The 13,349-nt window shown below is 36.8% G+C and overlaps 1 protein-coding gene across 7 annotated transcripts in view; it reads left to right on the top strand.

Annotated features, from left to right (window-relative positions):
• Positions 1-13,349, top strand: part of GALNT18 (polypeptide N-acetylgalactosaminyltransferase 18) — a 345,491-nt gene that overhangs the window by 250,171 nt on the left and 81,971 nt on the right. For all 7 annotated transcript variants that reach the window (XM_082760491.1, XM_082760495.1, XM_082760492.1 and 4 more), the window contains 2 exons: positions 5,192-5,377; positions 9,092-9,229. In XM_082760491.1, coding sequence (XP_082616617.1) covers positions 5,192-5,377; positions 9,092-9,229 — 324 coding nt within the window. The remainder of the gene's footprint in view (positions 1-5,191; positions 5,378-9,091; positions 9,230-13,349) is intronic.

The following is a 13,349-nucleotide window of genomic DNA, read 5'->3' as shown; positions in this document are numbered from 1 at the left end:
TTGTTTTTTCTCTTCCTGGCTTGCCTGTATTCTGATTTTTCAAATTCTGCATTTACATGACTCAGGCCAGGACTCTGCGGTTAATTCTAATGTTATGGCAGACTTCTTCAATGGGAGGAACCTGTTCAGGAACACTGCAATAAGAATAACTGCACAGGGATTCTTGGTGAATTTGGGGAAGGTTAGCCAAACCCAACAGTACTTACTGTAACTATTACAATTATTTGGTGAACGTTATCTGACTTCAGTGGAGATACACCTAAATAAAGATTCATGTGTTTCATCTAGTGACTATAGTTTTTAGGATTACAGAGCCAGATATACAAATATACATGACAACCCCAAAACCCTCAGGGTCCAATCCAAAACCCACCATATGCTACTGCAAACATGAACGTGGATTTCAGTGGGTTTTGTATGTGACCATCCTCCCTATCCTTTCTTCAGTCAGTTGTCAAAACACCAAAATAAAAATGCAGACTCAAAATCATCGCAGACCCTGCTCATGGTATGGAATAACAATAGCTTTTTTCAATTTGTCTGTAAAGCATCAAGCTTATTATTGGCTAATGCTAAATGGTTATTGATAATGTCAACGGTAAACATGATTCAGAATTTTTTTTTTTGCATTAAATTGTTACCCAAAATATATGTTTAAGATAATTGGTTCCTATTTGTTTGTATCCATAGTAGTAATTAATTCACACTGACTTTTTGTTTGTTTGTATTTTTCTTCAGGGTATATCTTTAATGAGTTCTTCTAATTTCATCTTTAGCAAACTTCACAGAAGCTAGATATTGCTTCAGCTTTTTGAGAAATCCCAACAAACCACTTAATTATTAAAAAGTTTTGTTTGCAGTCCAAATGAAATGACGGTTTCAAACAAGGTCACATAAGTTCTCAGAGAAACTGCATGATCTGTGTAAATATAATGAGTGCAGTACATGCTAATAAACTGCTCAACATCGTGTAGGCTTTTTTTTATTAGATTAAGCTTCCACAACATGAAAAGAACACTCAGTGATTAAAGAGATAAAAAGAAACACTATTAATGAGGAAGTGTTATATCATTTTATAATGAAGTATAAATTAAATATTCAAGAGAGACATCAGCTTCAGAATTGTAATTGTTTTGATTAAACATGCAAATTCAAATATGGTTAAATGCAATTGAAAATAATTTACTAGAGGATGTGCATTTAAAAACACATAAATAGAACTGGAGATTTTTTGTCTACTAAAACATTTTCCAGAAGTGAATGGAATTTGCTTTGAGAAGTTATGACAAGATGAATGTAGACATTTGTAAGGATGTCACCCATCTGTGGTCCACACTGCAGGCTGTGCAACTGCTGTCATTACTGCCCTTATTTTGATGGGAATGAGTGATGGATGAACACAGTGATATTAGGGCTTATACCTTTAAAAATGCTTATGGAATCCATTTGGTGTGTTACTGCTTCTGCATCTGTCCTGTTTGTGCTGTCCCACTGGTCTGCCACCTGTGGTGGTCCTTTACTCCTTTAGCAGACTGTTGTGTTGGGCCATGACTTAGTTCTCTCTGCAGTGCTTCCACTTTCCTACTTTCAGTGTGAAGAATGTGTTTCTTGTTTGCTCTATGGCGCTACTTTACCCTCGCTGCACATAAATTCATGCAGATCTAAGGTCACAGTTATATTGTACATGTAATGTACTTTAGTAAATTAATAGTAAGCAGTGCTTAGGGCTGGGACAAATTATCCATATATGCTACAACAACTAAGATTTAAAAGGAAGGTCATTTCCTACCTCCCTTTTTCAAATAGATTCTCTGTATTCACTTAATGTTCCTATTGTCTGCTACTTGCTGTACTTAGTTTAGGTCACAGGCTCTGCTGATTTTATTTTTTCAGCTTCATGTCAGTTGTCTTGGCACTGCAACTGTCCCTTTACACCGGTCTACAAGAGTTTTAATAGATGAATATCAGACCATTGTGAAAGTCTTTGCTCTGAGCTGAGTCTGTAAGAAAATATATTTCTTAACATTATTTTTTTTTTAATTAAAACTGTCCTTCCCCAAAAGGTGTAGGGTTCAGAGTATTTAATGATTCTGTCCTATACACTTTTGATGTGAGATTTATACCTTATCTGCATGTCTTTAAAAATCATAGTGTGTTGGATGGCTCCAACCATCTCCACAAATAAAGGTGGCAGGGGTGGGATGGGAGAGGTCAGACTGAAGTGTGCAGTTGGTCTAAGGAAAGAAAGAAAGAATGAATAGGTGTTCTTGGCCTAGCTGCAAGATTCCCTTATTTCACACATAATCAGGGAAGAATCAAGAAAAACTAATGCTTTCTGTAGCAGTCAGTTTTCATGTTACAGTGTAATATTCATATATCCTGCTCAGTGTAGTGTTTAGTATTTAGTGTAGTAGGGCTAGCAAAACCCTTTGTTCCTTGCCTGGAGATTCTGCATGTGTGTTTGAGTCAGGATTCCATAGTCCATCAAGATTCCAGGAGAGTTTCATGCCATTTGAAAATCCCACTCTTGTAACACACTGGAGGTGTTCAAGGCCAGGTTGGATGGGGCTTTGGGTAATGTGGTCTGATGGGAGGTGTCTCTGCCCTTGGCAGGGAGGTTGGAACCAGATGATCTTTAAAGTCCTTTAACCCCAAGCCATTCTATGATTTTATGATATACTGCTAGTCCAGTTTTGGTTTATGTGAATCACATTTTGATGGATTGCACGAGTTTTTTGCTCAGAAATGATAGGATTTGCATTTGAAGCTGTTCAATGCAACATGTGTGTTCTGTCAGCATCTGTATTGACAGCGCCTTCTTAGCATTAAATTTTTAAGTTAATCCACAGTTATTGTAGAGTAATTAATTAGTCTTTAGAAATAGAACAAAGATTGTCAGTGTCTGATACAAGGGTGTGGCCACCAGATTTGGTTTATTAGAGTTTATTCAGGTACTAGGTAGTTCTTATTTACAAGCTGTATGGAAGACTTGGTCAACTCGGGGTGTTTTATGAAAGCACATATGACTTCATTATAAAGTCAAATTAGATTTTACTGATTAGTGAATCTGTACTAAAATTACACAGGAATGCACTCTTTGAATTTTCAGATTCTGGAAAAAAGAATCAGATATGTGGAAATACAGCTTCTTATAGACAGTGAACTGGCTGAGCTTGTTGTTAAGATGGCATTCAGTTCAGACTTAACCGAAAATCCCACAAAAGATTTCGTGTTAACATGTTGTACTTAGAGAGAGGCCATCCCTATTTAAAATGAGCAAAGGCTAGGCAGAGTAGGCAGGGCATGTAGTAAGTGAATTGTGTTGACATAGGCTAAGTTATGACCATCTCCACGTCTTTCTTGTCTTTTATTAAACTAATTTAAACAGTGTACAGTGAGTAACTTTGAAAATTTATAGTTGGATGTCAATGCTGTACTGAGAAATAGCTTGGATCGCAAGTAGGCATTGAGTGAGCAAAGACTGATGATACTTCACACTTAAACTTTATTACGAAATATAACTGAACCATTTAGAATTAAACCATTGAGAAACTAGTACTTTTGTTAACTTGGTAAACTGGATTGCCCACTTTATATGAAAATTTAAAAGAACACAAATGCTATTTCAAGATTATTACTTATTCCTGTGCCAGATCAATGGCCTATTTCTTTTTAAATATTTATGAACATCTCAGTTTCACTTTGATGTTGGTAGTGATTAAATTTTTGTATTCTTACAGTTTTCCAAGTTAGGGACACAAGACATGCTGAAGTCTTTTCAGCTCCCTTCTTGACTGTACCATAGGTCCATGGGATAGCTGATCTTCCAGAGAGCTTTGAAAATCAACGCTCTATCTCTTCTCCCAGCATATGCCGAATGCAATTAGGCACCGGTTCAGAAAAGGCTTTGTAAACATTCTGAATCCATGCCACATTTTCTGGTCTCAGGTGCTGCCAAATATCTAAATGCTGTATTCAAGCCAGATGTCTAAATATATAAAATGAATGACTGAACAAAGTGCCTCCTTAGTAGAGCATATGCCTATAGGGCAGACACACCTGAAGGGTCTGAGACCAGCTCCAGATTGTGAATTTCTGCCAACCCACATCCCTGAGCACTGGCATGGACACCAGATTATACACTCTTGGATGAGCTGGACAGGGAAAGGAGCACCTCGCTTTCATTTTTTGCTATTTTGGTATACGACACCAAACCTCAGGAATCTCTGCTAGCAGTATCATAAGACAAACTCCTTCATTCTCATAAGGCAAATATCAAAAGGCAAACTCCTTCATGCTTTCTTTTCAGTGCAGTATGCCTATCTCTGGAACACTGAGGGACTTGTTCGGTAGGATCAAACAGTTTGAGTACATACAGGCTTTCATGTGAACAGCATCCACTAAGCCATTAAGAATCTGCTGTCTTGATCTTTTTGGGAAATTCACATAATACAAGATGCACAGGAAAAGAACTTATATGTAAAATATTTCAGCTACATTACTGACTGTTAAGGCTTCGGATGTTGTTTTCTCTTGAAGTGAAAGCAAAGAAGGAAATCAGAAATTAATATAATACTCATGATAAATGTTATGCGCATTAGCTCAACTGTGATACTGGTCAAATCTGAAACACGCTTGAGCAGGTATACTAACCTACATTATAAGTGTATTATCATTTGTAAGAATAATGTGTGTTGAAATTGTTCACAGAACATTTTCACTAGATAATCTTCCTAATCTTTTGCACTCCCCAAAAGAAATAAACTTGATCCTTTCTATGTTTACAGAAAAAGCATAAGATGAATATATATGATCTTAAAAATTCCATTGGTTTAGTTTCTCTGTAATGTAAGGCTGGCTAGCCCCAGATTCTGAACATTGCATGTATGTGTTGAGAGGGACTGTGCAATCTAAGAGAAATACCTGCAAGGCTTTAAAACTTGAACCCAGATGCTATTGTATTTAGATGCCTTATAAATAATTTTATTAATAATCTTGAGGGTAGCTAAATTCATCCCAGAAAATTGTAATGGGTGGCTAATGGTAATATGCAAATTCTGTAGGAAGGTAAGTAGTGGTAACAATTCATGGTAAGGGAAGGTAATAATTTTCTCCTCCCACAACTGTCTAAAAACGCCACTGGCAGTGGTATAGAGAGCTGTCACTAGCAGGCTGTATTTTCTCTTTCTAGGTGTGGCAGTGTGGAGGGAGTGTTGAAGTTCTACCTTGCTCAAGGATTGCCCACATTGAAAGAGCACATAAACCATACACAGAAGATCTAACTGCTCATGTCCGGAGAAACGCACTAAGGGTGGCTGAAGTCTGGATGGATGAATTTAAGAGCCATGTCTATATGGCATGGAACATACCTCAAGAGGTAAGTCACAAAAGCCCGTGTTTGCAAGCTTTGGGTTTACAGCATTTGGGATTTGGTTCCTACTCTGAATTTTGATTTTCTGCTAGGAATTTTTTTGTTGTTATTTGTATACATGTATAAATATATCTCTTAGGTATAGACATAAAATATTTCTCTACATATATTCTTAAATATAGACATACATTCATAAATATGTATGTAGCTGTATCATATTCTAGAAGTAATTCCTTTGTCTGCAGGTTCCTTAAAAATGAATTTCTTGACAACCTCACTGACAATTCTGCATGGAGACTAAATTTAAGCTAGTAGTTATAGAAGAAAAAAAAAAAAAAAAAAAAAAAAAGACTAAATTTAAACTAGTAGTTGTAGAAAAAAAAAAGAGAAGCATCAAATCCATATTACACATCTTATTTTGAATTTTTGTCTCGTACAATCATACAGTTACAATTCTACCAGATTTTGAAGGGAAGGTACTAAAGGGTAAGGAGTGTTAACATCTATCGGTACAAAAGTGGTTGTATCAGTTGTTATTATTTATTAAATGGAAGTGTCCTGACTGCACCAATATATCAGGAAATAAGCCTTTTATACTAAATTTTAGAACTAATTTGTTAAATAAATGAAATATAAATGTAGTTTGTGGGTTGAATTGATTTCTTCAGGTCACCAAGTCTGTCAAGATGTTTGCAGGCTAGATCTTGTACTGGCAAAACTGATTTTGTTTATAGTTTCAAAGAGGAAAAAAAAAAAGTATTCTTACTTTTTTCTTCCATGTCCATTATTTTTCAACCACAATTGCACTAATCATTGCACAAAACTGCTTAAATAGCTTGTAATGCAGATTATATTCTCTTTTCATTTTCACAAAGGCTATTGCTGTCAAACAGCAGTGCAGACTTAAAAGCTGGAGACGGCAAGTGCTAAATCAGTTTTTAATAGTACTAGCCTCTTCTACAATGTAAGGAGTTGTCTTTGTTGTAGGGTAATATCTATTAATTTTACCCTACAGAACCAAGCATAAACAGCCAGTATCTACAGAACCAAGCATAAACAACCTTCATTTTTATTTCTTACCACTGTCAAAAACTAAATAAGCACATACATAGCCACATATTTATTCAAAATACACTGGGAAATGTCTTATTTTTCACAACTGAAATAGGCCTTTAAAGCCTGAGAATACTCATTACCTAGTAATTGCTACAGGATGTTTGGAGACAATATGGGACCCTTATGACCATCAGAGGTTTTCCCTGTCAGATGGGGTCTGCACCTTAGAGGTGAGCCCATTCAAGTGATGTTCATCCAGCTTCCGTCTTTTGCCATATGGAAAATTGTGAAGGAATTAAACAAGCACTGGGACTTTGTTTTGTTCTGACAGTCTGATGTGTGCTCAAGTACCCCAAGTCAGTTGTATAATTCAAAGCTGTTTTAATCATCTTTGTGTTCACTGTGCGAGTCCTGGTGCCAGAATCAGGTTATAAGCTCTTAGGAGCTTTGGGACTTTCTTTTCCTTTCCCATGCTAAATTTTGCTAGTACTGAACAGATTCTAGAGCAGTAGGAATCGGGCATGTGTTTAAGAAAGGCTTCTGACCTTTTACAAGGAAGAGGAAAATAGCACAAAACTATACTTACAAGCACTGTAATTGAATCAGTCAGTATATAAAGAAAATCTACGTCATTAGTGTGAGACTGCTTTTGTATATCAAAGGGTTAGGAGCAATGCAGTCTCCAGCTGGTATAAAAACATCATGAGAAAGGGGTATTCAGTGTAAAGTTATATAAAAAATAACTTACATCTTGTGGGACACTTTTAATACAGACTTCCATTAGGCAGGGTGCAAAGATGCACTCTATGAAAGGCTGGATGGGGATGAACTAGGTCAAATTCAGATATCAGACTGGGTAGCAATATTTTTGTTTCATCTTTGCTTATCTCAAGATTAAAGGTGAAATGCAGAAGAGAGAAAATCTTCAAAACAAATATAGCATAAGCTGAGCCAAAAGATGTCAATACCTGATCGTGAGAGACGTGCAGAGGACAGATGGATAGCATGACTAAGTACAGTTTTACAAGAGGATAACTACAGCAGTAATTGTCTACCCAGAAGCAGATGAAATAGTGCACTGGTAATGGACAGAGTGGGTCATTGAAATGTAGTTATAATAGTTGGGACTTTCCATAAAATATGTTATTCCAAGGTGTTAACCACATGGCCTGTTTTTTCCATGGAAGAGTTCCCAAATCTGTGGAAAGCCCCACGATCCAATGTTTCCAAAGATTTTTGTCTTTGAAAACTAATAATAATAAAGGGAGTTTGACTCATTTGGCAGTGTGAAATGACTGCCCTCTTGGGATCTCTGTGTGTGGCTCTGAAGTACTGAAGGCTTCTAATGGGGATCTCAGATACCATGGTGATTTCTGTATCATAACTGTGTAGATAAATAGATTTGGAAAAGCACTTAAAACCCCAAGGAAAGATTTTTCAAGTGTCAGAAACAAGCTATACTCTGCATGTGTCCTCTCCTATGTTTTTTTTTTTTTTTTTTTTTTTTTTTCCCTCCCTTCCCATTACATTCTCCACTTTGAAGGAACACACTCAGTTGTTCCTGGTGTTAAAGCCAGTGTGCCATGTGTAAGCTGTTTTCCATTTCCAGCTGCATGGAAGTATGTGATTACTGAGGCCCCAGATGCCCTTTCTTACCTCATACAATAAAATGTGAAGAAACAAACTTTGCTTCATGCAAAGTTGCATGAGAAAGGAGCAGGGATGTGATAGACCAATTTAGAGGGGAGGGTGTTTTTTTTTAATAAATATCTTGTGGCTAACAAAATTTTTGGGATATTTATTGCCCAGAAAAGTCTGCTATTTAAAAGAAAGATTATTTATCCTGCATTTTGTTCTGAGGCAGAAGTGGTAGAGAACAACATAGAGCAAAATGTCTCACTTTACTTCCTGTCAAACATCAGCCATTGATTTGCACTTAGATCTCTCTCTAAAAATTTCTGTTGCATGATTTTAGTGTGATAAAGTATTGATTTTTATATACAAGGACTTTATGAAACTCACGTTTTATGATCTACAAAGAAGTATGTCACATGAAATTAGGTTAGCCAGAAACGTAAAGGGGAATAAAAACTGGGGGAGAGAACATTCTGCTATTGCTTCTAACAAAAATATCAACTTCTCTTTTTACATTACCACAGAAATGTAATAAGTGATATTTCAGAAAGGTGAGCAGAGCTTCTGCTCTTTCCAGTGAAGCAATAAACCCAGACTTCAGAAATGGCCAGAAAGTGTAATATACTAATGATTAAACAGTGGGATGCCAGCAATAAAGTTGTTTCCAGGGCAACTTGCTTCCTGCTGCCAGTTGCTTTTGGATTTGGAAAGTGCCAGGAAATTAGAGAACAACAGTTATATTCATTGAAAACTAGATCTAAACCCCACTGATTTCAGTAAGAGTGTTTCCATTGACCAGAGCAGACTTTGAAAGAGACTCCACCATGGTGACCTATATTATATTTGTTAAGGGCACTTACAGAATGTGTGGGTAACACAAACACTCTGTGGCCAGCAGGTGGTGATTATCATAAGTCCTGGTCATCTTTGCAATGAGGAGAGACTCTGGGTGATCAATTTGTACAGAAGAAAGTGTATCACTTTTTCTACTTTTCTACTTTTCCTACTTTTTCTGTTCTTTATGTGCAGGACTCTGGAATTGATATTGGTGATATTTCTGAGAGGAAGGCCCTGCGGAAGAAGCTCCAGTGCAAGACCTTTAGGTGGTATCTTGTCAGTGTGTATCCAGAAATGAGAATGTACTCAGATACTGTTGCCTATGGGGTGGTAAGGATCTTGTTTACATTTCCTATTTTAAAAAGGTGTTGGGGAAAAAGGGAGTAATCGTGGAAGTAATTCATGAAGACAATGCCTGCCTCCAAGTAAAATAATAAGATAAACTTTAAGTCACTAAATTATTCATTAGACTGGTTAGTTGACAGAGATTGCTGCTCTGCTGTAGTTCATGCTGAGATACTCTGTACACTGTCTTCATCCCAGATATTTTTTTTTTCATTTTGTTCCATGGCTTGCATTCCATTCGATATTGAAAGCACGATTTTTTAAGCATATTGGAGATGTCAGTTGGAAGGATTGTAATCAGCAGGTGAATTAACAAAACAGGCTCAAGATCTCAACTGCAGGCTACTTAATATTGTAGCCAGCGCCTCAAATGTTTCTATTTTGGGATTATCATTGTCATTACTTGTGTGACACTAGTACCCTTGTCTGTGTGAAATCATGCTTGAGTTGCACTGTGCTAATTAAAGCAGAGACAATTCTTGCCCCTAGAAAACCGACAATCTAAACAGAGAGGATAGGTGTGCATGACATGGAAGATGAACATAGTAAGTTAATATGGGCACATAATAAGCTACTAGAGTGAGGATGTCCTTTTCACATTCTCTATCCAGTATTATATTCACAAGAAATTTATTTCCGTGAATTCAATTTGTTGTTTTTTGTTTGTTTTTTTGCATGCATGTAACAGTTAGTAAATGTAACCACTAAGAGTTGTAGTTACATTTCATACAAGTGAAAGATTTTGTTTGAGACATTTCTCTCCAAAAAGAAGTCTGAGTTCTGCAGTTTGCCAATGTGTCTCTGAGAAGACTGTGAATGTCCCCTAGAGCAGCAGCTCTTTTACAGCAATTAAAGTGATTATACATGTATGCCCCACAAAGTTCCATGACCCCTTTGATGATCAACTGAAATGATTGTGCTGGCTTTTCGTACAACCCACAAAGAAAACACTTCCAACAAAGATTTAGGCCGTTGTTAAATGTGTGACATGATGGTTAACTTCCAAAATAGCTCAAAACAATGCCAAAATCAGACCTGTGTGCAAGGAGCCTCTTCCATTGACTCAGCGGTACCATGATCATTATTAGATGGTGGTGCAGAGTTGCCTGAGGAGAAGGAAGTATAGCTGCTGATAGATGCATGATTCTGCTTGCAGGTACAGATTAGATAAGGTACTTGTTGCATAGTCTTAGTATTAACTCAGCATCATGTAAAACAAAATGAAAGACAGTGAACAGTCACCTATGATTTTATATTCTGCTAAGACTTTTTCATTGGCCTTTGAAAGCTTTTGCTGGCTATATGAAAAACAAAAAGAATAAGGAGAGTTCATTACAGAAATACTGAACTCACTGGTCAGCAGAACATGCACATTTAGGTACTGCATAATAAAGCACATGATCCAGTCTTTTGTCTGCAGAACATTTGTAGCCTCATCAGCTAAATGAGATGTGAGGAGTGATTTCATTATTTGTACTACCACAAAAGGAGTGGTGGACAGCTGTGGCCAAGTATCTGTACTTGGGAGACTATTTTATGAAATACACAGGCTGTTGTTTTATGAAATGCTTGTATGAAATAAAAAGGTACAGTGCCCCAATCTTTACACTAAGGGTTCCTGTGATCTCTAGTCTTCCTTCACGTCCGCTTTCCTGTTCTCTTGCAAGGAGAAAGGTCTGATATTTCAAAGAAAGTCAGCTGCTTGCTGATTCTCGTAAGTGCTTCTATTCATGAACTGTTTTAATTTATTTTTGTAGAAATACTAGCATTATCATTCATTTAAAAAATAAAAATTACAGAAGCGATCTGAATAGGCATTGTTTGAACATCCAGAAATGAAAAGCTAAGAATGGAGACATTTTCCTCTTGTGTTGTTCGAAAGGACTGAAGTTAGGTATTGCGATATCCTAGCAAGGTATTAGATTACATGTGCAGTAATTAATTTTGCCAAATATAGTAGAATGAAATTATGCACAGAAAACTATATATATAGTTTAAATGTAGCCTTTCATTTAAAAACATTGTGGGATGACTTGGTTTGGTGGGGGTTGTTTTCTCTTTTTTAAGATGATGCATGTGCATTTCCATTGTTTTCAACTATTTCTCTTGAAATATCCATTGAATACCAATTCCAGAGTCCACAGAAGTAATTATTTGGGTTACTTTCAAAAGTTAACAGCACGCCGTGTCCATAGAGAAAAATGATTTGTTTACTTTAAACCTGCAGATTTGTCTCTCTGTCGTTTCAGAAGTTGGGACTAGGTTTGGGGAAATAAAAGTTTCCAGAGCTCTTTTTCTTCCTAGGTACTTCAGGTGTGACATAATTAGAAAAATGACTATTGGTCCTGACAATTCTAGAACTTCCAGATCCCTCTGTCAGGAAGAGAATATAATACAGTAGCACTGGCAAAGTACTGGTCTGAGAATCAAAGATTTGAGGATTTATGAATTCTGCAGTACATTCAGAATTAGGAGAAAGCAACATAAGTGGGGCCAGAAGTATTTTGTGTAGGACTAGTTCCCTGATTCTAGCTCCATGTTTGAGAAAATTTTGCAAATACAAAATTTCAGTAGTATATCTCTGTATACTGTAAGGCTGTTAAGTTTAAAAGGGAGCAAGTGGTAGTACTAATTATTTCTTTGGGGTTTTTATTTGTTTGCTTGTTTGTTTTCAGTGGGGGGACTGACAACCTGGTTATATTTTGGGTTATAATTAAGTCTTGATAGTCTAAAACTGCATTATCGACTTAATTTTGGGTTGCCACGTAGCCATTAGATTTTGGAAAGGGATAGTTCCTAAGAATCTTGTGACTTTGTACAAGATGCTAGTATGTGGTAGCTTCTACATGGGCCTCAGATTTTGAAACAAGTCTTGTAGTCATCGGGCCAATGTCTTTTATTCCCAGTTTTCTGTAGTATTTATTTCTCTAGGAATATTTTATCTTAATTGTAGAGTTGTTTGGGAAAAGAGTTTGAGCAATTCAGTCTGGAAAGCTCCTGTTATATCTCTGTTTTCAAAGGGGTCTAGCATTTTGTTTCTTTTTTCTGTAGTGCCTGATCACGGATACTGCTGTTGTTAGGGCTAAGGTCATGGTTCTTTTTACAGCTTGGGAACCTACAGTTTCTGAATCTGTTTTACTGCTGGGCCAGCCCTTTAAGATAAGTCATACGCTGATGTTGGCCAAGGCAGGTGTGTTTTGCTTCCTTTATCATGGGAATTATTTTGGGAAAGGTTATAATACTCAGGTTAGGACAAGTGGTAGAGTTTGAGTTTGTGGAAGAGGTTTTAAAAAGCTGAAGTCAGTTATGGATGCAGGCTTGAATAAATAAGGCTTGTATTTATCACTGATCTAGATAAAGTGCTGCCTAATATCTGATTACAATTAGAGTCATGGTTGTGGTTATGCTTAAGGCTAATGGATATAAAGATTAGAGAGAGGAAACTTCACTTAATTCTTGAAGCTTGCACCTAAGAATAAGGCCAATATTATCATAGAATCATAGACTGGTTTGGATTGGAAGGGACCTTAAAGATTTGATTTGCCCTTGGTGAAGCCATGTTGGCTGTCACAAATCACCTTGCATTCTTCCAAGTTCCTTAGTGTAGTTTCCAAGAGGATGATCTATGATCTATGATCTTCCCAGGTGCAGAGGTAAGGCTGACCAGTTGGTAGTTCCTAGTGTCTTCCTTTCTACCCTTTTTAAAAAATGGGTGTGATCTTTCCCTTTTTCCAGTCACACATTGATATTGAGCATGTATTTTTCTCTCTGATATAGAGATTTGTCATGTCTGTTACCAAAGTTAATTAGGTTTGGAGTTAAGGTTTGGAAACTTTGTGAAGATGAGTTTATGTTGATTTTATTCACTGCCTGACTTCAGTCTCTGTCTTGTTCAGTTCTTACATACCACTGCACTTTTGGATTTCCTTTCTAAGCATATCTATTTATTTTTCTCAAAGGAGGTCCCTGTACACAGCTGACAGGACTGCTCAGTCTCTGATGGTTGCAAACTACATTGCCTCTTCACTCACTCCATCAGACAGTTCTCTGAACCAGTCTTATACCACTGAACACCTTTGTACATGCCCATGGTATGCAACCCACA

The sequence above is a fragment of the Aythya marila genome (assembly GCF_965140915.1).
Source record: "Aythya marila genome assembly, chromosome: 5".
In the NCBI taxonomy this organism is placed as follows: Eukaryota; Metazoa; Chordata; class Aves; order Anseriformes; family Anatidae; genus Aythya; species Aythya marila.
This window is presented reverse-complemented; position numbering and strand designations above follow the sequence as displayed.